This window comes from Heloderma suspectum, chromosome 4 (genome assembly GCF_057233095.1).
Source record: "Heloderma suspectum isolate Gila_16-S chromosome 4, 16-S_ref, whole genome shotgun sequence".
Classification (NCBI taxonomy): Eukaryota; Metazoa; Chordata; class Lepidosauria; order Squamata; family Helodermatidae; genus Heloderma; species Heloderma suspectum.
Genome location: NC_139461.1, coordinates 98024219 through 98049250, shown reverse-complemented (window position 1 = coordinate 98049250; position 25032 = coordinate 98024219). Strand labels below are relative to the sequence as shown.

General features: G+C 43.3%; 1 protein-coding gene across 7 annotated transcripts in view; it reads right to left on the bottom strand.

Annotated features, from left to right (window-relative positions):
* ZNF236 (zinc finger protein 236) overlaps positions 1-25032 on the bottom strand; it is a 107282-nt gene that overhangs the window by 18504 nt on the left and 63746 nt on the right. For 6 of the 7 annotated variants that reach the window (XR_014790193.1, XM_084850028.1, XM_084850033.1 and 3 more), the window contains 12 exons: positions 24398-24549; positions 16755-16855; positions 13462-13613; positions 11823-12032; positions 11171-11441; positions 9974-10077; positions 8659-9024; positions 7262-7407; positions 5925-6168; positions 4945-5124; positions 3284-3442; positions 626-804 (listed from right to left, as the gene is read on the bottom strand). Coding sequence is in view for 6 of the 7 variants with exons in the window: in XM_084850028.1 (XP_084706154.1) it covers positions 626-804; positions 3284-3442; positions 4945-5124; positions 5925-6168; positions 7262-7407; positions 8659-9024; positions 9974-10077; positions 11171-11441; positions 11823-12032; positions 13462-13613; positions 16755-16855; positions 24398-24549 (2264 nt within the window). In the remaining variant the exon portion in view is untranslated. The remainder of the gene's footprint in view (positions 1-625; positions 805-3283; positions 3443-4944; positions 5125-5924; positions 6169-7261; positions 7408-8658; positions 9025-9973; positions 10078-11170; positions 11442-11822; positions 12033-13461; positions 13614-16754; positions 16856-24397; positions 24550-25032) is intronic. The other variant, XM_084850032.1, reaches the window with a different exon arrangement.

Sequence of the window (25032 nt, the reverse complement as noted above, 5' to 3'; positions counted from 1 at the left end):
GGAGAAAACAGAATGGCAGGAAATCTTATCTACAGTATAATGACAGCTAATAGTGGGTTGGATCCAGACCAGATACAGTGGAGGCTCCTGCTCACTAAACTGGACATTCTTGCAGATGGAAAGGGGGAAGGCAATTTTGGACGATTCCTCCTACCCCCTGCAGCCCCCAGTGCCACCTCTCACATTGTGCCAGAGGGTTGCCCAACCTTCAGGATCAGATTTCTGGAAAATTGGGGGGTGGCAAGGGAAATTGGTAAAAATCACATCCTCTCTTCCACCTGTAGAAGCTTCCACAGAAGTCTAGATCCAACCCATGATGTCCCTTATTGTCTCTAATAATGAGGATTTCTCAAAAAATAAGAAATGGATAGGGTGAATCTCAAATGATTGCAGCAGCAGAAACACCACAAAGTCAAAGGGACTGAAAATCACTAGTAGAGCAGGTTCAATACAAGACTTTTATAGCAAATTTATAAATAAGTACAAGACATAATCTCAGCTATCATGTACTGCAAAAAGATTTCCTATGAAACACTATCTTCAGACTTGCTTTCTCCTAGTTTGATAATGTAATTAAGAAATGCTAGGAACAGGATAGAACTATTATCTAGCATATGACACAAACCTGTGATGAGATGTTAAGCGTCACTGCATCAAGACCAGCAGATAACATACTCTGAGTATCAGCCAAAGTTAATGTGACACTGCCATCTCCTCCTACTCCTGATGATGCCATTACTAAATTCTGAGCTGGCTGAGACATGGGTGGTGTTGAAGGAAGATTCCCACTTGACACATTAAGCTCTGTAGGAAGTGTAACATTGTAAAAGTCTAAATGTATTATCATAATTTACTAGCTGAAAGTTGTGCAACATTCCAAGATTCCTATTCTATTAAATTATTTTGAGAGATTAGATAAATCATAACTACATATAAGTTCCCATCTTGCCCACTTTTAATAGAAAAAACCTCTATATCTAGAGATGTGAAGGCCCAGAAAAAAAACAGGAAAAAATTGGGGAAAACCCATTTTTTCCAAGGACCTTTTCCCCCTGAAAAATTGAACAGTTTTGGATTATGACATATTTTGTTGTATAATTTAAGACAATGTGTTTATATATATTTTACCCAGCCTTTACTCCCCATAAATAGTTTCTAAAAACAATCTAAGAAGAAGACATTTACAGAAAGACTAGGGATGTAAAATGCCACTCTTCAAATAGTATGTTGAGATCGCATAAAGGTTCTTAAATTAAATATGGTTGTTGACCATTCCTGGAGTCTCTTTCAGCTAGATAAAATCTCAATAAGTTTTCCTTCAGATCAGATTTCCACAAGTTCCACCCCACAAACAGGTACAATTTAGGAATTTCCCTAAACTTCCTTTCAAACAGGAACAGATATTGTACACCAGTCTTCCTCTGCCTCCAGTTCTTCCTGCTTCTTCTGGCTTCTAGGATGATTCAGATGTTTCAGGGACTACTTGCTCAAGTTCCCTCTTGTTAGATATAAAATAGGAACCTAAAGTATGTAAAGTATATCTTGGTTTGCTCATAAAATTATCATGTTCGTATCTTAAATTTAAAAGTATAGTTTATTCAGATGGTAATTACAAATTTACTGCATTTACTTTCAAAAGTTTTAAAATATAATGACAATTTTATGAGCAAACCAAGTTCTACATAATATAACTTTAGGAACATAGAGGCTGCTTTATGCTCATAAAACAGTCCTCCCCAACCTGGTGCCTTCCAGATGTTTTAGATTACAATGCCCAGAATTCCTGGGGAAGGCTGTCCTGAAGCAACAAAGTGACTTCAGATCTGTAAAGAGTGCAAAAAAAAAAAAAAGAAGGAAAAGAGTATTGCTTATTTTCATTTTTCTGTTTTTTCCTGAAGGAAAAGAAAATGAGTAAAATCATTTTTTTTCCAAAGCTTCAAAGTTTCTGGAAATTTTACATCTCTATCTACACCGGGCTTTCCCAACCTGGTGTCCTCCAGATGTTTTGGACTACAGATCCCATCATCCCCAGCCAGCAAAGTCCTGTAGAGCAGCTTGGAGAAGGCTGCTCTACACTATTGAATACACTGAAAAAACTGTAAATGTGTACACCACTCTATTTTTATAAATGCTTGTTATCTATTTTTCTTACATAGTCTATTTACACATTAATTGCTAAAAGCTGGAATTTGATAAGAGAGACTGGAATAACAGCATTTAAAAATATTGCTTGAAATATTTTTTTTTCTTAACACTAATGTAATTTTAATGGCAAAAAGCTAATAACAGGTGGTATTCAACCTGTTCTGGAGGGGGTTGCACTCCCCCTAAAGGATCACATTTGTAGTTTGGGGGTGCTCTTGGATCCAGAACTGTCACTTGAGGCACAGGTAAACTCAGTGGCATGGAGCACTTTTTATCAGTTTAGGCTGGTATACCAACTATGCCCTTATCTGGATAGAGATAGCCTTGCTACAGTTATCCGTGCTTTGATAACTTCTCGTCTGGATTACTGCAATGCATTATACATGGGACTGCCTTTGAAAACGGTCCGGAAACTTCAGCTGGTCCAAAATAGGGCGGCAAGATTGTTAAGAGGGACTGGCCAATAAGCTCATATTACACCAGTACTTTTCCAGCTGTACTGACTGCCAGTCCATTTCCGGGCCCAATTCAAAGTGCTGGTATTAACATTTAAAGCCCTTAACGGCTTGGGGCCAGGTTATCTGAAGGATCACCTCCTGCCATATGTGCCTGCCCGGACCTTAAGATCATCCTCAGTGGCCCTTCTCCGTGAGCCCCTGCCAAAGGAAGTGAGGTAGGTGGCTACTAGGAGGAGGGCTTTTTCTGCTGTGGCACCCAGGCTGTGGAATGAGCTCCCTAGTGAGGTTTGCCTGGCACCTACATTGTATTTCTTTCGGCACCAGGTGAAGACCTTTTTATTTTCCCAAGCATTTTAGCATTTTAGCTTTCTAGACTTTTAGCTTTGCTGTTTTAAATCTGTATTTTAAATTCCTGCACTGCTGCTAGGTTTTATTGTGGTTTATTGTACAACATTATTGTATTGTGGTTTTAATGTTCTATATATTTTAAATTGTTTTATTGTGTGCCGTTTGGTTTTAAATTTTGTGAACTGCCCAGAGAGCTTCGGCTATTGGGCAGTATATAAATGAAATAAATAAAATAAATAATAAAAAGTACACTGAAATTGTTTACCCAGATGAATATAAATAAAACAGATACGAAGGTATGATTTAATTAAGTAAAATTATTGAAAGCCTACCTGAAGTACTGTTCAGTGCTGGGCTCTGAGATAGCAGTTCATCATTACTTATAGTTAACGTAGTACCTGTTGATTGATTACTAATAGTTGGTGTTGCCAATCGTAGGTTCCCATTCAATTCATTACCTCCAGTGGAATTGTGCTGAATAAGATCTTGGCCTAAATGGAAAACAGAATCTGTAAGTCGTTTAAGCTCAGTATATATTTGGTTTCGAAAACAAAATTAAAAACATGGCTCTTATTTTTATAAGCAAAAAATAGTTGTAGTGGAATGGAAACATAACATAATGAAATCTGTCAAACCATAAACATTAAAAATATTAGGCTACTTTACATTTTTTTAAAAGAACATCATAAAAAGGTTATATTAAAATAGCAAAAGATAGAGAAAGAGTTAATATGCTATGAAAAACAAATACTAGATCCTGAAAAGACTCCTGGGCAATATAAAAGTCGTCAGAATCTTTTTAAACAGAAAGAGGTCCAGAGTTCAGACAGCACCTATAATGAGGTCACGACATTGAAACAAGCTGGATAATTTTAGTATCCATCTGCCCCTATATAGCCAATACAGAGACAGTTAAGTATGTTAAGTCTTATTAGATTCAGAGTGGTTAAATCTGGATAATTTAATAGTATAAACTGAATACAACTAAGCATTATGCATATTGGAGGGAGTATATGCATGCAGCTAAGGCTTTAATTATTGCTTTTTCTGTCACAGTCCTTTCTGTTGAGAAGACAAGTTGCCGTGGAAAAGTCTGTATCATTTCTTTGTGTCATGGGTCCCACATGACTAGGGGCGCTGGAGAAATCTGCTGTGGACTCTAATGAGGCCGGATTCCCAAGAATTCGACCTGTGGAGTCTGCAGTGGACTGGCCCCTTTTACCTGCGCATCCTCTAGATTTCGCGCAGGACGGCTCTCTGGCTTTATAAAGGGCGAGATCGGCTAATGGCAGCTGCCATTAGTCCATTGTGAGAAAGTATGGCCTTAATTGGCGTATTTCATTCCATTTGCAGTTGTAAAACACTTACTTCTCCCTAAATTGTGGCCACCATTAGCCTATCTTGCCTTTTATAAAGCCAGAGAGCTGACACGTGAAATCCAGTGGATGCACCAGGGCTTCAGGGAAATCCACAGGGCCCCAAGCAGCCTGGATTTCCCTGCAGCAGACCCTACCTGGACTGGAAGTCAGGGGGTTTTGCCCATCCCTACAGTATTTTAAATCATTCTGTTTTACATATAGTACAATCACTGTTATATTCTGTTAACATTAAATAAAAAGCTGTTCACAAAACCATTACACTAAATGGCTTGTATCCAAGTATCTTTCTGCCAGACTGGATTCCTCCTCTTCCTGGCAGCCACCTGAGAACCCCTCAAATCAGCTCTGGAGGGCTGGGAGAGCCTCTGGAGCTGACTGAAGGAACATGCCAGGAGATGAATGGAGGGGAGGGAAAGGGAAAACCTGCTCATAAATAGCTGAATGTAGCCCAATAATTATAGGGAAATTATAGGAAAAACAGGGGAACAAAAACGTATTTTGCAGAAAGAAAAATCTTCAATTTACAGCAAACTAATAAATATATATTACTGAGACAAAGCCACTGGATAGGAATCAAAGTGACTTTACAAACAGTAAGAAAATGGTATACTTGCCAGATATGGTAAGGGTAATTTCTTGAGGGGTCCCTGATGAATTTGTAGTTGTTGAACTAGAGGCATGAGCTAAAACATGACTCAGACTTGAATTATTTATTGTCAGTGTAATCTCATGTTGACCATTTGAGGTTGATACCATACCCTGTGATGTCATGACCTGAGAAAGATCCTGTGAACCTAAATATGAGCAGACAAAAATCAGTATCTAAGCTTCAATTTGGTAATAGTTAATAGTATTATGATGCCTGTTACATAAATGACAGGAGGTAGATGAACAGGTCTTAAGAGTGGCATTTCCCACCTACTCGCAGTAGCAATACAGACAATCCAAGAGAGTTCTCTGTAAAGCAGACATCATAATACTAGAAAAAGGGGAGTCCATCCAAACCATCTCTCTCAGCAAGCAGCCCATAGGGTTGTAAAAACTGGGAGAATGTTCCTTAGTAAACTGAGGGAAGTTTTTGCCAGGGGAGGACATTGGAGTTCCAATCACTGGAAAGTAATTAAAATGTTAAGACCCTCAATTCTCCTCTGCCCAATACAATCTCATCAGCTTTAGGCTGGGTGAAGCAGGAAGATCTTTGCGGCTCTTGGGAGTACTTTGAAAAGTTTTCTTTCCAGTCAGCCACTCCTGTGCATGACAGTATGTGGACCGCTCTTAAAGAACATAATCTCTATGTTTTTCAGAACAATTCTGCATTCATATTTTAAATGATTTAAACATGCAATTAAAAGCTACAGAAATGTTCCTCAGCTCTGAACATACATTTAATCTAAACGTATGTTTTAAAAATCTTTAGAAATAGAAATCTGCATTTTATCAGTATGTGCCATGAATACATTCTAATTACTATTTATATAATAACTTTTAGAAGGATGAAAAGTAACTAATGAATTTTTAAAAACTGAAAAGTTAAGGAAACTTTAGCCAAAAAAACCTATGCAACTGGAAGAGTGTATTTTCTTATTGAACTTACCAGTAGTACTAGTAGTCAACACAGATTCTTGCTCAGACATAGGCCCTATTGTCATATTTCCTGCAGAGGTAACACTGGGCTGTAGGGATAAGCTTGACAAAGGCTGTATTACCACATTTGCTGGCACTGAACTGTCTGCTGTCTGGAGGGAGGTGTTTTGAGAAGCCAAACTGGGATCCCCAGTTAGCTGCTGGGTAAGTACGTTGCCCTGTTGTAGTGTCTGCTGTAAAAGACTGGGATCAATCTGAAAAGAAAACATAAGCATGCATAAATATATGATACTCCTTCATGGAATATTAGAATTTCTCATAGAAAACTTTCTTTCCCCAAGCAGGCTAGCTTTAAGAAATGGTATATACTTTAAACATGGTTAACAACAGTAAATCTATGAAAGTTGGTAAAGACTATGGTCAATAGCGAATTAGGTCTTGCAAAAGCTGGATAATTTTCATCTATTATTGAAATGTTGTATAGGCTTCATGTTTACAGTATAAGCTAGTGACCCTCAGACATTAAAAGCAGTCACTAAATTCAGCCACAAAAATCAAATTATTGGATATTGGGTAAATCAGGGTAGTTCCCATTTTCTTTAGAGTTAGGCATTACTAGTGCTTAGGCACTTCCTCACACAAGTTGTACTGCAAATGGATTACAGGGCGTGAGTGCTCTGGCTTTGTTGGAGAGAGACAATTTAGAACAGCACCTCCTTTGACTGGGTCCAAAAGAGCCCAAGAGAATAAATATCAGAGACAGCTGGAAGCTTTATGACTGAAACTTTGCATGACTAAGGTTCACAAGCTGGTTAATCACGCAAGGTTTGCAAAACTTTGTTGCACAACTCCCCTTCCAGATATGACAGTAGCAGTACAACTAATAGAAGCAAGAAACACGTGTGTATCCGAGTAGCTGCATTTGCTGTAATGTCCAAAGCTGCCCCAAATTAGAACTTCCTGTCTGTCTACCATGAGGTTTAGTAAAACCTGGTTGTTGTTCTCTCTTTTGTATTAGGAAAAGGTCTTTAGGTAGTAGAGCTGAGATACAAAATTAACATAATACAGACAATATATTATGAACAAACGTAACACACACTCTTAGTATCTAGAGAGACAGCATATTTGAGTAACTAAAGTAGCCAACGTGCAAATATTGCTATGTTAAGCAAAGGAAGATACTTGTGGGAGAGGGGAGGAACAGCATCACAGAAAAATTATTTGGTCATTTAACAGAAGAGGTGGAGAATGAAAGCAAAAGAGTACCACAGGAACCCAGACATTTATATCTATGCATAACTTCTGTCTTAATTGTTTGAGAAGGATGAACACATAGGATAAACAAACCTGTAATGTAATGTTGTTAATGCCAGTAGGATCTATTCCAGAAATTTGAACATTTGGTCCAACCAAGTTAGCAGCAAGCTGTAACTGTATTCCTTCAAGGGTTGCCAAACTACCATCTGTCAAGGATACAGTTAAATCACCTCCAGCTATCAAAGAAAAGTCAAAATTTAAATTTATTTTTGTTATTATATTCTTTGGTTTCATGGAACTATGTTAACATCTATGACTATACATATAAAATTCTTAATACAATTAAAATAAAGAATGCTTGACTGTATCAGTGAACATTATTGTAATTATATTAATTGCTTAAACAATTAAAAAGTCTCACATTGAAAGTGTAATCTGAAACACTTGGGAATATGCCCATTGAACAGTGGGGCTTATTTCTAAGTAAATATGCAATAAGATGACACTGTATACAAACACACATACACTGATAGCTTCAACAGAACTACGTAATCAGTACCATAGATAAAAACATGCTCAAAAGATTTTGTGCACTGACCCATTCTATATTTGTGTGCGATATAGTTCAAATGATTTCCAGTAACCAGACCAAATTTGCTAATGCTTTTTTAAAAAGATAGTAGCTGCTTGTAGCTGCTGCAGGATATGCAGTTAGTCTGCTGGTACTTAAGTTTTTTAATCGGTTTGATGTTGATTTTTGTGCTTTTTTAAGCTTGTGATTTATTGTTAATTTTATGAAGTACTTGATGATTCTATTTTTTTATCATCAACATTGTGTTTTTAGGGTGCAATCCTATGCCAGCATGACTGGTTGGGAATGCTAGAAGTTGTAGGACATTATTCTGTCTAAACATGCATAGGACTCCATCCTTAATCACTTTGGGTACCTTAATGATAAAAAGATATGACAGAAATGCTAATCATCATAAGAATAAGACTGAAAATGTCTAATGAAAGTTCTCCCCTCTGCAAAACCATGAACAAAAATAATGGACCCGGAACTTGAAAACTGCAACTTGTAAATCACAGAATCAAAGTTAGAAAGACCTAATAAATCATCTACTGCAAGCCCTACTCTGAGGTCAAAACAGATATGATATTACCCTCTTCTTGAATCCCATGCTTAGGATGCTCCTTTTTTTCTTTTTTACACTAACAGCAACCAGGGGAGGGCCCAATCCAGAGGAAAGTTTTTTCAAGACTCTTTTCCCTGTGGCATTTTCCCACTAAAAATTGTTTCCCCCTCTAAGCTGGTATTTGCTACAAAATAGCAGCGGGGGGCAGCGGGGGTGAAATCTCTGCATCTTATCCCTTCCCTGTGAGCAGGATAAGTAGTTCTGCTTCTTCCATCTTGGATCATATCTATCAGAAAATAGGGTTTGATATTTCTGCAAATTAAAACCCAGATAAAACGCAACCCTTTTTACCTGACATTGAAGCAGGAAGTATAGCTTGACCAACAAGACCTTGCTGAAGCAAATTTTGGTCAAATTGCCCTGTCAGAACAGAGTTATTCATGATGAAAACATTGGGATCAGTTGAGGATGAATTAAGGAGATTTACTGGCTGTAGTCCCTCAGTTGGTGCACGAGACACAGGCTTCCTGACCTTCTTGGCCTCTGGTTTAAAGTGACACTGTATATGGGTTTTCCTGCGTCCAGAAGTTCGAAACCTTAACTCACAGTGAGGACATTTAAAGGGCTTTGCTCCAGTATGTAGGCGCATATGCACTTTCAGACTACCTTTTGTAGAAAATGAATTGCTGCATACATGGCAACTGAAGAGTTTCTGACCTGGAGAACAACGAAATAGTATGATATAGGGTTAAATATCGTTATCTCTTTGCAATTATCAATCACTGCAGGATTTCTGTTGAACATGTGGATGCTGAAATTACAGGAACCACACTTACAGCACCTGATAGAAAACTCGTTTGGAAGAGACTTCCCACCAAAATGGTTGTCTGGAAAAGATCAGGAGTGGGACTCAGGTGCGGAAGTAGGAATCGGGTGCCTCCTGTGCTCCTTCCCCACCCTCTTACCATGTAGAAAGTGAGCAAATGAATCAGGATACCCCACATGTATTTGAATGTGGGATATCTCTGACCTTATTGATTAAAATCTCCTTAATAGGTCTGACTGTTCATAAAAGGGGGATCAGCAAAAGAGGCTGTATATGGTATGTAAATATAGTCTATATTCATGTTGTTGAAGCTAAGCAGGTTTGGGTCTTGTCAATGCCTGATAAGGGACAACCCAGGAACACTATGTACACTGCCTTGAATTCATAATGGGAAAAAGCCAGGATACAAATATACTAAATAAAATGTTGCCTACTCAAATATTTCTGCTTTCATTTTCATATGCAAGAGCTACAGATTATTAGCCAATACACCTAAGCACATCAAACTGCACTACTCAAAGACCCATCCATCAAACAAACTAAAAAAAGGGGGAAAGGTACCCTTTTAAATATTTTCAAAGAAAAAAGGCTATTTAATAGATTTAAATATGAAAAAGTAAGCTGCTATAATTCATTAAAAATCAAAACATCATTGCCAGAGTGGCTGGGTGACCAGCCAGATGGGTGATTAATAAATTTAATAATAATAATAATAATAATAATAATAATAATAATAATAATAAAAATAGTAATAATAATATCAGTGTAAAATGATGTGCCTAACTTTTCTTCACCTACTCATTATCTAACAGAGTTGGAAGTGCACAAGATCTTACTTACCTGTGTGTGTTTTTACATGACAATCCAGAGTAGACTTTACAGTAAAACTCTTTCCACATTCATCACATTTATAAGGTTTTTCTCCTGTATGGATACGCACATGCCTAGCCAAAAATATTTGTTCTTCAATTACTATATGCTTAACAAACTTAAATGAGCCAAACATGCCAAATACAATGTCTTATCAAGGTTTTAAAACATCAATAGCTCAAAATTTTTTGAAGAATTGAAGTGTGGTTTACTGGGCAAGGTGAAAAAAATGTATTTGGAGACATTTCTGATTTTCCAGATATATTTTCCAATTTATGATATGCAACATTAAATTTCAAAGCTTCTTGCAGAATTACAAATGTTGCAAAGCTTCATCCAACATTGTGGACTTCCACTCGTGCAATGGGACTTCATTCATTTCTTCCTCCCTCCAGTCCCACCCATACCATCAAAGCTGCTCTGGAGGATCCCCCAGTCCTCCGGAACACATTTGGGAGGCATGCAGGAGGCTGCAGGAGGGAGGGGGAATACGTTCTACCAGCAGGGCCCATACTACTGCAGATAGGTACCATTGGATACAACCCAATACACAGAGTTACATCTATGATAATTATATTAACATAGTCCAGGGCAATAAGATGATCATCAGAAACAAGCCTTCTTCAGTTAGAGTACTCCAAGATGGAAAAAACACATGTCCTAAACTCTCTGATCCTGATGCCAAGAAGAGCCACTGCACAACATGATGTTTATAGCCAAACGCTTCATAATCACTAGCATTCTAACAGTGTGTGTGTGTGTGTGTGTGTGTATGTGTGTGAGAAAATTATATATAGAACATTAATATTCCAGCTGCACACAAGTCCAAGCACACTTGTTGAATATGAGCCCTTCTACAGAAATGCCACTGATTTTCATCTGACAACAGAAAGAATGGAGAAGAATGGAGAGAGTCCCCTCAGGCACACAGGGGGACTTCTGATATTTTTAATTTGAACAGTTACCCCCATGCCCTATTGCGAACTACTTCTGAAATTTCTCCAAGTTTCAAAAATGGCTCTAGTGTGATACGACAAGCTGCTATTTAGGAAAAAAAAGTCAATAAGCAATTCATGGTGCAATTCTTTAGGTTGTGTTTGCTATGACTACAATTGAGCTGTAAAAAATAACGTTCTTCATATTTCGTTTTTGGATGGCACATCTTACCTTACAAGGTCACTTGGTTTTTTAAAGCTTTTTGGACAGTAAGTACAACAGTTGGCATATTTTGGCTCAGCCTCCATTTCTGCTTGCTTGTCTTTGATTTCACTAATTCTGTCCTTTTCTGCAGCAGACTGGACAAGAACTTTTTCAGAGACAGTTGCGCTTTCCTGGGGTCTGATTTTTGCAAGTTCAGCTGTTTCCTCCTCTGTGAAAGTGATGACACCAGGCCTGGATTTTCTAGAAGTTGTCCTTTCAGAGGTCTCATCATCATCTTCTGCACATTTAAATTGAGACGCAATAACATTTCATAGAATACTTTTACAGGATTATTAAGAACATCAAACAAACATCTTGAATATTAATGAAAAATCAAACTAATGTTTATTTTTTATTTATAAGCATTTAAAGAAAAAACAGAAACATTTCAAGGTTGAAGTGGGCAGTATGTGGGTCCTCAGAACCACTCCATAAGCTCCACCAACCTACAAGCACAAACAACATGGTTTATGTTCACTTTCCATGTTCTGCTATCACAACATGGCTAATGCTAGAGGTGAAATAATCTTTTAGAAATTATTATAAAAGAAATTTAATATTCCTCAAGGAACATTGACCCAAATGAGTTGCTCAGGTCTATCTGGAAAAACTTGCTCACCTCCTCCTACATCTCCACCTGTTGCTGCTGTTGAAGACACAGTTTGATGCTTTTTCATATGTTTTTTGCAGTGAACCGTGGTTCTGAAACTTTCATCACAAAATGGGCACTTATATGGTTTCATGCTCATATGAGTTGCCATATGTCTAGTAAGACTTCCATTAGTAGTGAAGGATGTATTGCAAATGCTGCAACTGAATGCTTTAACTCCTGAAGAAAGAAAAGTGAATCAAACACATGGACCTTTTGGTTATCTAATTCACCCACACACAGAAAATGCTGCTGCGATGCTAAACACACCGAGACTTACCTACAATTTCTTCCAACAGATGTGGTGATGGCTACTAGTTTATACTTGTTTGTTTATTGTTTATACTTATTTGACTATACTTCATTGTTTATGGTGATATGTTCAACCCACCTTTTGTCCAAGGAGCTCAGGGTGGCATACAAGATGCTTCCCCTCCCCCTTTCCCCCACGTTATCCTCACAACAACCCTGTGAGGTAGGTTAGGCTGACTGGCTCAAAGTCACAGAGTGAGCTTCATGGCTGAGTGGGGATGTGAAACCGAGTTTCTCCATTTCTAATTCAACCCTCTAACTCAGGAGTACGCTACATGGTGTCCACGGCCACCAATGTGCCCCTGGACACCTTCCTTAGTGCCTGTCAAGGTGCCCTAGCCTTCCCATTTGCACAATAGATACAAGAGGGGTATGTGTGTGTGAAAGAGAGAGAGAGAGAGAGAGGGAGGGAGGGAGGGAGGGAGGGGATGGGTATGAGAAAGAATCTATGGGTGGGGATCCAAAGTGAGAGAGAAAAAGAGGGGAAGGAGTTGTCTGGCACAAGAGGGAGCAGCAGAGAAAAAGATATTGCCTTCTATGACATAGGTTTCTGTTGGTGCTGAAAACTGTGGGTTCAAATGAGTTGTTTATGCTGTGGACTCAAACCCCATCTCCGTCATGTGTTCAGTCTTTTGAGCAGGTTATTTGTCCTTTGTGACTAGCCATGATTTCCATGGCAGCCATTTTGTGGTGGTGCCCAGGACAGTTTCTCAACTAGCCAAATGTTCCTATGGGCCCATAAAGGTTAGCTATCCCTGTTCTAACCCCTGTACCATACTGTTTCTGATTTAGACACATTTTCAAAGTAAATGTCTGCCAGTAATTATTAGCCATGTTAGATAAATGGATACACCTGAGTATCAGGTACTAAAGATGGAAATTTGCAGCAGCAGGAAAATGTTTGGCAGCAAACTACTGCAGAGTGCAAAAAGGACAAACTAAATCTGGCCTTTTCAGAACTTTGTAGTGGTTTGCTGTAAACCACTGATTTTTCCCCCCGCCACCAAATTCAGTGGCATGGTGGCAGGAGTGCAGGCTGAGGGGTGGTCCTGGAGGTCAAAAGTGGCCCCCAAGCCCCCTCAAGTTGTCCACCCTGACCTATGTGTTTTGCTTTGGAGTGTTCAAGCAGCTTTCAATGAGCCATTTTTGAAAATAAAGGCTGGATTAGATTATTCTTGATCTGATCCAGCAAGGCAATTCTTTCACTGTCATGTTCAATGAAGTGTTTAGGACTCTGAAGTGCTACAAGACTAAAAGGTTTTTACAGAGAAACCAAATATTACCAATGCTTTATCACCTGTATGTGTCTTCTCATGAGACTTAAGAACTCCAGAAGAAACGAATCCTCGGCCACACAATTGACATTTGTAAGGCTTCTCCCCAGTGTGCGAACGTACATGCTGCTTCAAGTGGCTGGATTTTTTAAAGCCCTTGTTGCAATACTCACACCTATTAAAATGAAAGTTAGCTTTAAATAAAATGGAAGAACAACTTTGTTGATTACCGGTACGTAAGGGCAAAGTTTGTCACTGTTCCCTGTTTTAATGCTAGCAACGACTGATATTATGCACAACAGTACCTTTGGCGTTTATAATGCCTTAAATGTTTCCAACACAGTATACTCAGTTCAGAAAGGGATTAACAGTACAATCCTATGGTTGCCCAGAAATAAGTCCCACTGTTTAAAGGGGCTTACTCCCAGAAAAGGGTGCACAAGACTGCAGTCTATGAATACTGGGATTTAAGTAGCCTCAGTGCTATTGAAGTTAAATATTTGGAATTTGTTGATGGTGGACCACAAAGCAGTTTTATATCATGGAAATAATCAGTCTCCTTCAATAAGGTGAGCTAAAACATCGGGAATATATTTCAATTTTGATGCACCGCCTCTTTCCTACCCTTTCCTCCCCATTTGTCAAGAACAAATCCTGCCAGACAAATCTGATCACATTTTTTTGATCAAGTAACCTCCCTTGTGGACCGTGGGAATGCTGTAGACATAATATACCTCAACTTCAGCAAAGTTTTCGACAAAGTGCCCCATGATATCCTGATAAGCAAACTAGCTCAAAGTGGGCTAGATGAAACAACGATCCGGTGGATCCACAGTTGGCTACAGAATCGGAATCAAAGAGCGCTTATCAATGGGACCTTCTCAAACTGGGGAGAGGTAACGAGTGGGGTACCGCAGGGCTCAGTCCTGGGCCCAGTGCTCTTTAACATTTTGATTACTGACTTGGAGGAGGAGGTGCAGGGAATGCTGATCAAATTTGCAGATGACACAAAATTGGGCGGGATAGCTCATACTTTGGAAGATGGAAACAAAATTCAAAGTGATCTGGATAGACTGGAGCGCTGGGCAGAAAACAACAGAATGACATTTAATAGGGATAAATGCCAAGATCTGCACCTTGGAAAAAGAAATCAAATGCACAGTTACAAGATGGGGGATACATGGCTCAACAACACTACAAGCAAGAAGGATCTTGGAATTGTTGTCGATCACAAGTTGAATATGAGCCAACAATGTGATGTGGCTGCAAAAAAGGCCAATGCTCTTTTAGGCTGCATTAATAGAAGCATTGCTTCCAAATCCCGGGAAGTACTAGTTCCCCTCTACTCGGCACTGGTTAGGCCTCATCTGGAGTACTGTGTCCAGTTCTGGGCACCACACTTTAAGAAGGATGCAGACAAACTGGAGAGGGTTCAGAGGATCCCTCAAAGATGATCAGGGGACTGGAAACAAAGCCCTATGAAGAGAGACTGAAAGAACTGGGCATGTTTAGCCTTGAGAAGACTGAGGGGAGATAGGATAGCGCTCTTCCGGTACTTGAAAGGTTGTCACAGAGAGGAAGGCCAGGATCTCTTCTTGATCATCTCAGAGTGCAGGACACGGAATAATGGGCTCAAGTTACAGGAAGCCAGATTCCGGCTGAACATCAGGAAAAACTTCCTGACTGTTAGAGCAGTACGACAATGGAACCAATGATCTAGGGAGGTAGTGGGCTCTCCCACACTGGAGGCATTCAAGACAAGGCTGGACAGCCATCTGTCAGGGATGTTCTGACTTGGATTCCTGCATTGAGCAGGGGGTAGGACTCGATGGCCTTGTAGGCCCCTTCCAACCCTACTATTCTAGGATTCCCAAAGCTAGGCGCTAATTCACCCCACGCACAAGTACCCAAGTTTCCCACCTCACCCCAACCCATTTGCATATACTATTTGCCTGCCTTCATTTACTTTCATCTGCTTTGAACATAACATCTCAGAACATAACAAAGAAAGAGAATATTGGAAACTGGATATGTGGTATAGATTAGGGCTGTGCACTGCTTCGGCACGAGGCCCGAAACCCAAGTTGAAGCAGGCTGCTTCGGGTCACTTCAAGCCCTTTCTGAGGCAAAGTGGAGGGGACCTGGAGCAGGTCAGGGGCTCCCAAGTGCCTCGGTATGCTTCGGAGCTTTGGTACCCCTGGCCCAGCCACGCTGGCGCCTCCAGGTCCTTACCTGACAGCCGCCCATCAACGTTGCTGCCACCTCTGTTGCCACCACCTCCACCACCATCAGCTCCGCTGCCGTGCTGCCTCCACCACCGCACCGTCTCCACCAGCTGCTGAGGCCTGGACGCACGCCAGCTGTTATTGCAGGGAGTCGCCATTTTAAAAATGGCGACTCCCTGCAATTAGAGCCGGCACGCATCCAGGCCTCAGCAGCTGGCAGCAGTGATGATGGTGGCAGTGGAGGCGGCGGTGGAGGAGGCAGCAGCAGAGGAGGAGAAGGTGGCGGCGGTGGAGGAGAGGGCAACAGCAGTGGAGGAGGCAGCGATGGAGGAGGCAGCGGCAGCAAATTAAAGAGCTGGGAAATTGCACGGGGGCATCGGGGGGACCCAAAGCAGGATTTGGCCATCCAAATCCTGCTTTGGGTTCAGGGCTGAGTCAGGTCCTCCCTGATTAGCCCGAGCCGAATCGGGCCCACCTCTGAAGCCATGAGGCGGCTTCCGAGTCAGCTCAGGGGTCCCTGCACAGCCCTAGTATAGATACCACAATTCATCATGTCCAACTGGATCTTGTGATATGTGTTCTATACTTATAAATAAAATAGTTTCCCAAGATCTGTCTTTTGGGGCTTTTCTTAGGTTGATTATAATTCAAAGACAGAGGAGTCTTCTCTGCATTACCTGATTACATTCCATCTACTGTTAAAAGAATAAGGTCTGCATATACTGGTAGAAAGCTAGATGAAAAGCTAATTTGTGATTTGAGACTGCAATTTATTAGAAACAAATCCTGCTCTGCAGCCAAGCTCTACTCTGTAGCCAAGCCCAGATGAGCTTTTACATTAGAAGATAAAATCCACACCTTGGGCATTAGGAAAGCTTACTGGTTTCTTGTGTATTCCAGGGAACATAGTAGTGTACTTGCTGTTAGAAGGGCTAGAAAGCACAAAGAAGAAACCTGTTCTGCTTGCATTCCTCCTAATCCTGAGACAAACCACCACCTATCTACCACTGCGAATACTAGAAACCTTAAAGGGAGTGATGTTTTCCTGCCAACAGCTACATAAGAATGGCTAGTTGTGAAGCTCAACAGACCTGTAAGAACGCTTGCTTTGATCTTCATTATCTTCCAGAAACTGGGAGCGTTGAGAATGCAGCTCAAGTTCTTGTGACTGTTCTTGAATTAGGCGGGTAGTCTAGGAATGAAACAATCTTACACTTATCAATACAATATTGAAGTCACCTAAATACATAAGAAAGGATGCTAAAATCAATATTTAACCAGTAGAACTGTGTGGAAACAAGATCTCAATCCAAATGGCTGCTGAATTTTATGGCCTCATTCACAGGTGGCAAAGTTGGGGCAGGGCATTTCTCTGATTTTTCTGGGAAGGTGAAATTCACCACCATCATGAGGGAAAATATCTTTAGCAATGGTGGCAGCTTCTTCATTTTTTTAAACTTGATCACTATATTGGTGATATTTTGTGCTGGAGGGGAGAGGTAGTGAGTTCAGTGTTTTTTTCAAGGCAGGAATTTGCTGCAATGGGGGAGATTTACCTTTACAGCGGTGGCAGTATCTTCATCCCTTTAAAAAAACTTTTATTTTGCTGTGGCCACAGTGTCAATAGCACAGTTTGGCAGCATAATGACAATTTTCTTTCCTCTGAAATGCTCTGGACACCACATTGTTACAGAACGGTATGTATGTGTGCGTGGGGTGCCGGTGTAATTGCAGCCTCTCTAACCAAGTAGCATACATCATTTTTACCCATAATGACCTGGAGTAATGCTGCGTCCATTTTGGGAGAAAGAAAATGGTGGCTGGGTGAGCTGTCCTATTGCCATCACATACAGTGGCAAAACAACCCAGAGTTAATGCAACAACAAACCATGGGTAAGTGTTGGGTTAACTCTGGGGCTGTGTGCACAAAATGCCAAGTGAGTCTCCCGTGTGTACAGGGTGTGTGCAGTTGCCATTTTGAATATGCAACCCCCGCTTGGGGGTTATTGTGTCATGCAAACTTGGTGAGTGTAGGTTATGTGAGGGTTAAACAACCCTTGCATAATCTGTTGTTTAATCCTCGTGTTTGTTGGGTTCACATGACATGTCAACCCCCCAGGATGGGTGCTGCGACTTGTCGTGGGTGAAGTAACTCATGACAAGCCACAGCTTGTCATCCGAACCTGGTCACTGGGTTGTTTAACCCCTGGGTCCAGACACCACAAAAGAACCCAGGAACAGGGTATTCCTGTGTTGTTGGAAGCAGGGAAGCAGGCAAGAACCAGCACGCTCGCTCACAAGTGTGCACTCACAAACAACCCATACTTTGTTAACCATGGGTTGTTTGATCGTCCGAATTGCATTTATGTGTATACACATCCACAAATAGTGACCCTGTGAGAAAGAATAGCAGCAGACTACAAGGCATCACCATCTCTACTCACTGCTAGTCTCACCAGCTAGATTTGGACCTTCTTCTACTCACTGTTGCTCTCATCAGCTGTGTTGGTCCACTCCTTCTCCCTCACATAAGCTTTCAGAAGAAACTGCCCTGTGAAGAAGAGCTCGGGGGATCCCCGAGTCTTACCTGCCACAGCTGGAGTGACAAGATCTTGGCAAATTCCAGCAAGCCCCCAAAGGCCATGGCCCCACCCTGTTATCAGGGTGGAAACTGAGCCCAGAGATCCCCAGAGCAGTTCTGATTCTGAGGAAGAACAGCAATCCATGGGAGAGGAGCTCGCTCATCTCTCACAAGCACAGCAGCTAGCAGAGATTCCTCCTGCCAGCATTCCTGGAAGAGATAGTGACCCTGGCAGTGACAGAGTGCTAGAGAGGGGCTTGCTGGACGCTTGGCGCAGAAGCAGGGAGCGACGACAGATGGAGGGCGCCTCCACTTGTTTGGCGCTCAAACAATGGTCGCGTCCCGAGGACCCAAGGGAAAGAGGGAGGATCTCTCCCTAGCCCATAAGTTCGGAGTCTTCCAGCGGTTCTCCTTCAAACGGGGACCAACTGCCTTACCTGGAGCTTAGGCTACTCTGCTATCTATGCCCAGTGCCGTTCCTTGCTTAGTCGTGAGTGATTAGTATCTGTAAGAGTCATAAAGTAATAAAGGAATAAAGCCTTGGAAAGAATCCTTGTCGTCTGCGTCCTGAGTTGGCTATTGGAGGGGACTGTAAGAGGCAGTTAGGGAGCTCCTGACAGCTTGGTCCCCGTTCCTGTTTTTTTTTTCTCTGCTCATACTGCTTCTGGAGGGTGCCATGGACGTGGCGGTGCAAGCTCTTGCGCAAGACAACCAGGCTCTTCGTGATCAAGTGGCTCAACTGACGACTGCCGTACAGGCTCTGCAAGCTGCGGCTCAACCCCCACCACCCCCGATTCCCCCCTGACAAAAGTGCCCGGTGGCTCTGCCAGAGAAGTTTTCTGGTGAGAAAGGACTTTTTCAAATTTTCCGTGCCTAATTGAAGCTGTACATGCACCTTCAACCTCAGGATTTCCTGACAGAACAGGTTCGTGTGGGCTCGTGTTTGGAGACCTCATTTAGACCTGCCTCCAGATAGATAGTCGGCTGGAGGGGCGCTGGCAGACCTGGTGGGGACCGAGATTTCCCTCCTCCCATTCCCCCACATTTCCTGCCCCGTCCCCCACCCCCCACCCCTGCGGTGGAGACGGAGGAGACCCCGATGCAGCTGGGAGCTACCTGAGCCCCGCTGTCACCGGAGGAACTACAGCGGCGGTGCGTCGAGTGCCAATGCTTTCAGTGTGGAAAGCTGGGACATTTCGCCAGAACCTGCCATGCCAGACCAGCAGCCCCACTGCTTCCTCCTCCTCCTTGCCCCCAGGCCTGACTAGGCTGCCCCCCAAGCCTGTTGAGCGTCTCCAGTGTGGGGGTCGGTTCCCCACCAGGTGGGTGCCTTCCGCAACCCCCCTCCACCCTCCCATCTGCTATTGCATGTTCACGTCCACTCCTCCCAGTGGAGTGGGGTGGAGGCCCTAGCTTTAGTGGACTCTGGGGCTAAGACCAGTTTCATGGATGAAACGTTCGCTCACCTCCACAAGATTCCTACCCTGCCTCTTCCTGCCCCCTTGGCAGTGGAGACCATCGATGGGCATCCTCTTTCTTCGGGCACGGTGACCCGGATTACAGCTCCGCTCACTCTGCACGCCCAGTCCCACGTTGAGCAGATTCAGTTTCACTTGGCCAAGGTTCCCCAATACCCAATCGTGCTGGGTGTTTCCTGGCTCTCTAAGCATAATCCTTAGATTTCTTGGGGGCTTCAGCAAGTGGAGTTCACGTCTCCCTACTGCCGGGAGCATTGCCTCCCAACCGAGGTGCCAGTCCCAGCCCAGGCCTTAACCCTTTCCTCCCCGTCCTCATCTGCTTCTGGCAGTTCTTCAGCTACTGTGATCCTCCCAGAGAAGTATGTGGCTTTTCGGGATGTTTTCGACAAGGAGGCCGACCAGCTCCCCCCTCACCGCCCTTTTGACTGTGCCATTAACCTCATTCCTGGGGTGACCATCCCCGCCGGCCGGCTGTATTTGATGTCGGAGCTGGAACTTCGAGCTCTGCGGGAGTTTTTGGACACAAACCTCAGCCATGGCTTCATTCGCCCCTCCTCCTCCTCTGCCTGCACCCCTACCATGTTGGTGTGCAAAAAATTGGGAGAACTCCACCCGGTGCATGACTTCCAAGCGTTGAATTCGGTCTCGATCCCCAATAAGTATCCCCTCCCCCTCATACTGGAGATGCTGGAGTGCCTGGGGCGGGCCAAGATTTTCACGAAGTTGGGCCTGCATGGCGCCTACAATCTGATTCGCATCCAGGAAGGGGATGAGTGGAAGACCTGTTTCGGCACCCGGTACGGAACGTATGAATACCCGTTTGGGCTCGCCTGCCCCCCCCCCCACGTTTTCGTGTTTTGTGAATGCCATCTTCCGGGACTATTTGGACACTTTCCTCATTGTGTATCTCGATGATTTTTCTGAGGCCGCCTACGCCCATCAGCACCATGTATCCGCCGTCCTCCAGCGCCTCCGCAAGCACCATCTTCCACAAGCTGGAGAAATGTGCGTTTGACCTAACCTCTTTGGACTTTCTCGGCTACATTATCTCAGCTGATGGTATCAGGATGGATCCTGCAAAGGTCCAGGCTGTCCTCTCCTGGAAGGACTTGCAACGTTTTCTGGGGTTTGCAACGTTTTCTGGGGTTTGATAATTTTTACAGAAAGTTCCTGCCCAGCTTCGTTCGGCTGACATCTCCTCTCATGGACCTCCTTAAGGGCAGGAAATCTCCTTTTCATTGGATGGCATCTGCCCAACAGGCTTTTGAAGAACTTAAGCTGTTTAGTTCTGAGCCGATGCTGATACATCCCGACCCCAGGAAGCCTTTTGTAGTGCAAACTGATGCCTCTGACTTTGCGGTGGGGGCGGTGCTTTTTCAGCCAGATCGGGTGGGCAGTGGGTTGCAACCCTGCGCCTACCACTCCAGGAAGCTGAACATGTCTGAGAGGAATTATACCATCTGGGAGAAGGAACTGTTGGCCATCAAGTCTGCTTTGGAGACCTGGTGTCATCTTCTGGAGGGGGCACAGCACCCAGTCGAAGTTAGAACCAACCATCACAACCTGGAACATCTTCAGTCAGCCCGTGCCTTAAACCAGCGGCATATTAGGTGGTCGCTTTTCCCCCCCCGGTTCCATCTTAAGATTTGCCATATGAAAGCCTCTGACAACCTACAAGCAGATGCTCTTTCTTGTACGCCTGACCTCCAGCCAGGGGGTGAGGGGAATCCCCCCCCCCCGATTCTTCCCCCACAGACACTGGCAGCAGCTTCTGTGCCTCGCTCTTGGGAGGAGCTCCTTCACTCTGAACAGGTTCAGGATGTTTTGTCCGCCCAAAAGTGGAGGAATTGGGGCTAGCCTCTGCCCCCCCCATCTACCCCCTTCTCTTTGCGAGGTGGCCTGCTTTACCATTCCGGCCGGGTCTATGTGCCTTCTAGACCCCTCCACGAGAAGGTCCTCCATCAGTGCCACAACTCCCCCAATGCTGGGCATTTTGGCTTATTTATTTATTTATTTATTACATTTATATCCCGCCTTTTTTCCTCCTTAAGGAACCCAAGGCGGCTTACACAATCCTCCAGTTTATCCTCACAACAACAACCCTGTGAGGTGGGTTGGGCTGAGAGTCTGTGACTGGCCCAAAGTCACCCAGTGAGCTTCCATGTCTGAGTGGGGACTAGAACCCGGATCTCCCAACTCCTAGTCCAACACTCTAGCCACTACACCACACTGGCTCTCACACTTGGCTTCACCAAGACCCTGCACGGAGTGACGTGGGATTTTTGGTGGCCTCGTGTGTATTGGGACGTCAAGACCTATGTCACCTCCTGCCCAACCTGCCAGCGGGCGAAGGGCCCCTCAGGCAAGCCCACAGGCTTGCTTCACCCCCTGCCTAGCCCCTCAGGACCTTGGAAACTGCTCTCCCTTGACTTCATCACTGACTTGCCTCGCTCACACGGTAAGACCACTATTCTGGTGGTGGTGGATTTGTTTTCTAAGATGGCCCATTTCATCCCCTGCTCTGGGTTGCCCACAGCCAGGGAGATGGCGGAGCTTTTTTTGGCACATGTTTTCTGGCTCCACGGATGGCCTGAGGGTCTCATTTAAGATAGGGGCCCCCAATTCATTGCCCATTTCTGGAGGGAGCTACTTGGGCTTCTCCATGTGACACTCTGTCTTTCCTCCACCCACCATCCACAGATGGACGGTCAGACCGAGCGCACCAATGCGACTCTGGAGCAATATTTGCGCTATTATGTCAATTACCAGCAAGGTGACTGGTTTTCCTTGCTGCCTCTCGCAGAATTTGCTTATAATAATGCTTGCCATGCTTCCACCCGCTAAACTCCATTTTTTGCCAATTTTGGTTACCACTCCAAGGCTTTCCCATCCATCCTAGCTCCTTCTTCGGTGCCGGCGGCCCATGAGTTTTTAGAGGAGTTGCGAGCGGTACACCACCTCTTACGGGATCCCTCGAGCAAGCCAAGTCAGCCTGCAAGGCCTCTGCGGACCGGCGGCGCCAGCCGGGTCCGTCTCTGCAACTGGGGGACTGGGTTTGGTTGTTCACCCAATACCTCACCTCTCACTCGCCCGCAAAGAAGCTCGCGCCTTGTCGCACAGGGACTTTCCAGATTTCGGCCCAGATTAACCCTGTTGCTTTTCGCCTGGCTCTCCCCCCCTCCATGAAGATCCACCCTGTTTTTCATCAGTCCTTGCTGTCCCCCCTGGTTTCTGGCGACCCTCAATGCTCGGCTGGCTCCCCCCCGCTGCCAGTGCTGGTGGAGGGGGAGGAGGAGTTTGAGGTCGTGGAGATTCTGGACTCCCGCCTTTCTCACGGCCACCTGCAATATCTGGTGGACTGGAAGGGGTATGGGCCAGATGAGCGATCCTGGGAACCCGCGGAAAATGTGCATGCTCCGTTGCTTCCTGCGGTTCTCCTTCAAACAGGGACCAACTGCTTTACCTGGAGCTTAGGCTACTCTGCTATCTATGCCCAGTGCAGTTCCTTGCTTAGTCACGAGCGATTAGTATCTGTAAGAGTCATAAAGTAATAAAGGAATAAAGCCTTGGAAAGAATCCTCGTCGTCTGTGTCCTGAGTTGGCTTTGGAGGGGACTGCAAGAGGCAGCAAGGGTGCTCCTGACACCTGTAACACCAACGATTTCACTTCCAAGAAGGTCAGATCTCCAGGCTATTACTGAGGCCCACCAAGGTTTTTATTCTCCCAGGTTTTTAAATGTATTTTAATGTTGTTGTTTTAAAATAGTTATTTACAATATTTTATTGTTGTATTTCACCTTGTCTTTGTAAATTGCCCTGGAACCTTTGCTCAAGGGCAGCACATAATCTTCCAAACAAACAAAAAATCTAGTAAGTGTAACCGCAAATGTTCAGTTCTTGAAGTGGTAGTAATATCTGACTTTTAGAATGTAACTTTCACAAAACAAAATTATCTATTTATTAAATTTATATCCTGTCTTTCTACTACAAGTAACACTAAAAATGGCTAACAATAATAAAATATAAGATAAAATACAAAAATATAATTAAAACATGAAAGCAAATAAATTAAAACACATAAATAAAAAGAAGCAAGCAGCACCCATCAGTTAAAATTTACTTAGGTTAAAAGCCCAAAGTCTGTCTGAATAAAAAAAAACCCATATTTGCTTGCCAGTGGAAGGACAACAAAGATGGAGCTAGCCTGGCCTCCCACTGCAGGGAGTTTCATAGCTGGGGAACAGCCACTGGGAAGACCTTCTCTTATGCACCTGCCACATATGCCTCAGATGATGGTGCGGCAGAGAAAAAAGCCTCTCCCAAGGATCTTAAAACATGGTAGGCTCATATAGGAGATCAAACAGCCTGATATATGCACTTGTGTAGGACTTACAGGTCATAACCAGCATGCTGAATTGTGCTCGGAAACAGACAGCTAGCCAGTGAAGCTGCTGTAACAAGGGAGTCACATGCTCCTTATAACCAGCCCCAGTCAACCATCTGACTACAATATTCTGGACCAGTTCCCAGTATAGACTGCCCACCAAGGAGACCAAAGGACTCTCTGTCCCATAATCAGGCCTGCCAGACTGAAATGGATCTAGATAATCTACTTAATCCAGAACCACATATATAATAGCAGAAACAGTTACTTAAACCTTTTGATAAATACATACCACATTAATAGCATCTGGTGCAGGAACTTGAAGCAGATTTGGTTGATGGTAACTTGTTGAAAGAGCTTGGGATTCAAGGGTGCTTGAATCCTGAAGCTGCTGTACTGCTGGAAACTGATTTGGCTGACTGTAACCATCATTAACTGTAAAACCTGCCACAAGAAAAATAAGAAACCCTTATTATTGTTATACCGTACCTAAGTCACACTCATCCATTATGGGCAATTAACTCACCTCTTGCAAAATAAAACACCTCAATCTTATTGTTAATATAGAGTAGCATCCTTACCCCCAAGCAAACAGGGATGTAAAGAAACCTGATATGGATCTAGTAGCAGCTTAAGTTGTAGTGGCCTTTGCAGCTCTGTTCAATCCTAAAACTCTTCCTCCATGCCAGGTCAAGGATTTGGGGTCTTGGTGGTGAAAGTGCATGGCTAGTGGGACCATACTAGTATAGGATTTATAGAGCCTAATCCTATGTGTTGCTGTGGCAAAACAGTAGCCCATAGGGTTCAGCTGTATCTAATAAAGAAGAGTATCATAATAACTTATGTGAAAGGAAGAATAATTTCCTCTTTACCTGAAAGAAAATTAATGAAGATAGGTTCTGGGCGTTTACTAAATATCCAAAGTAA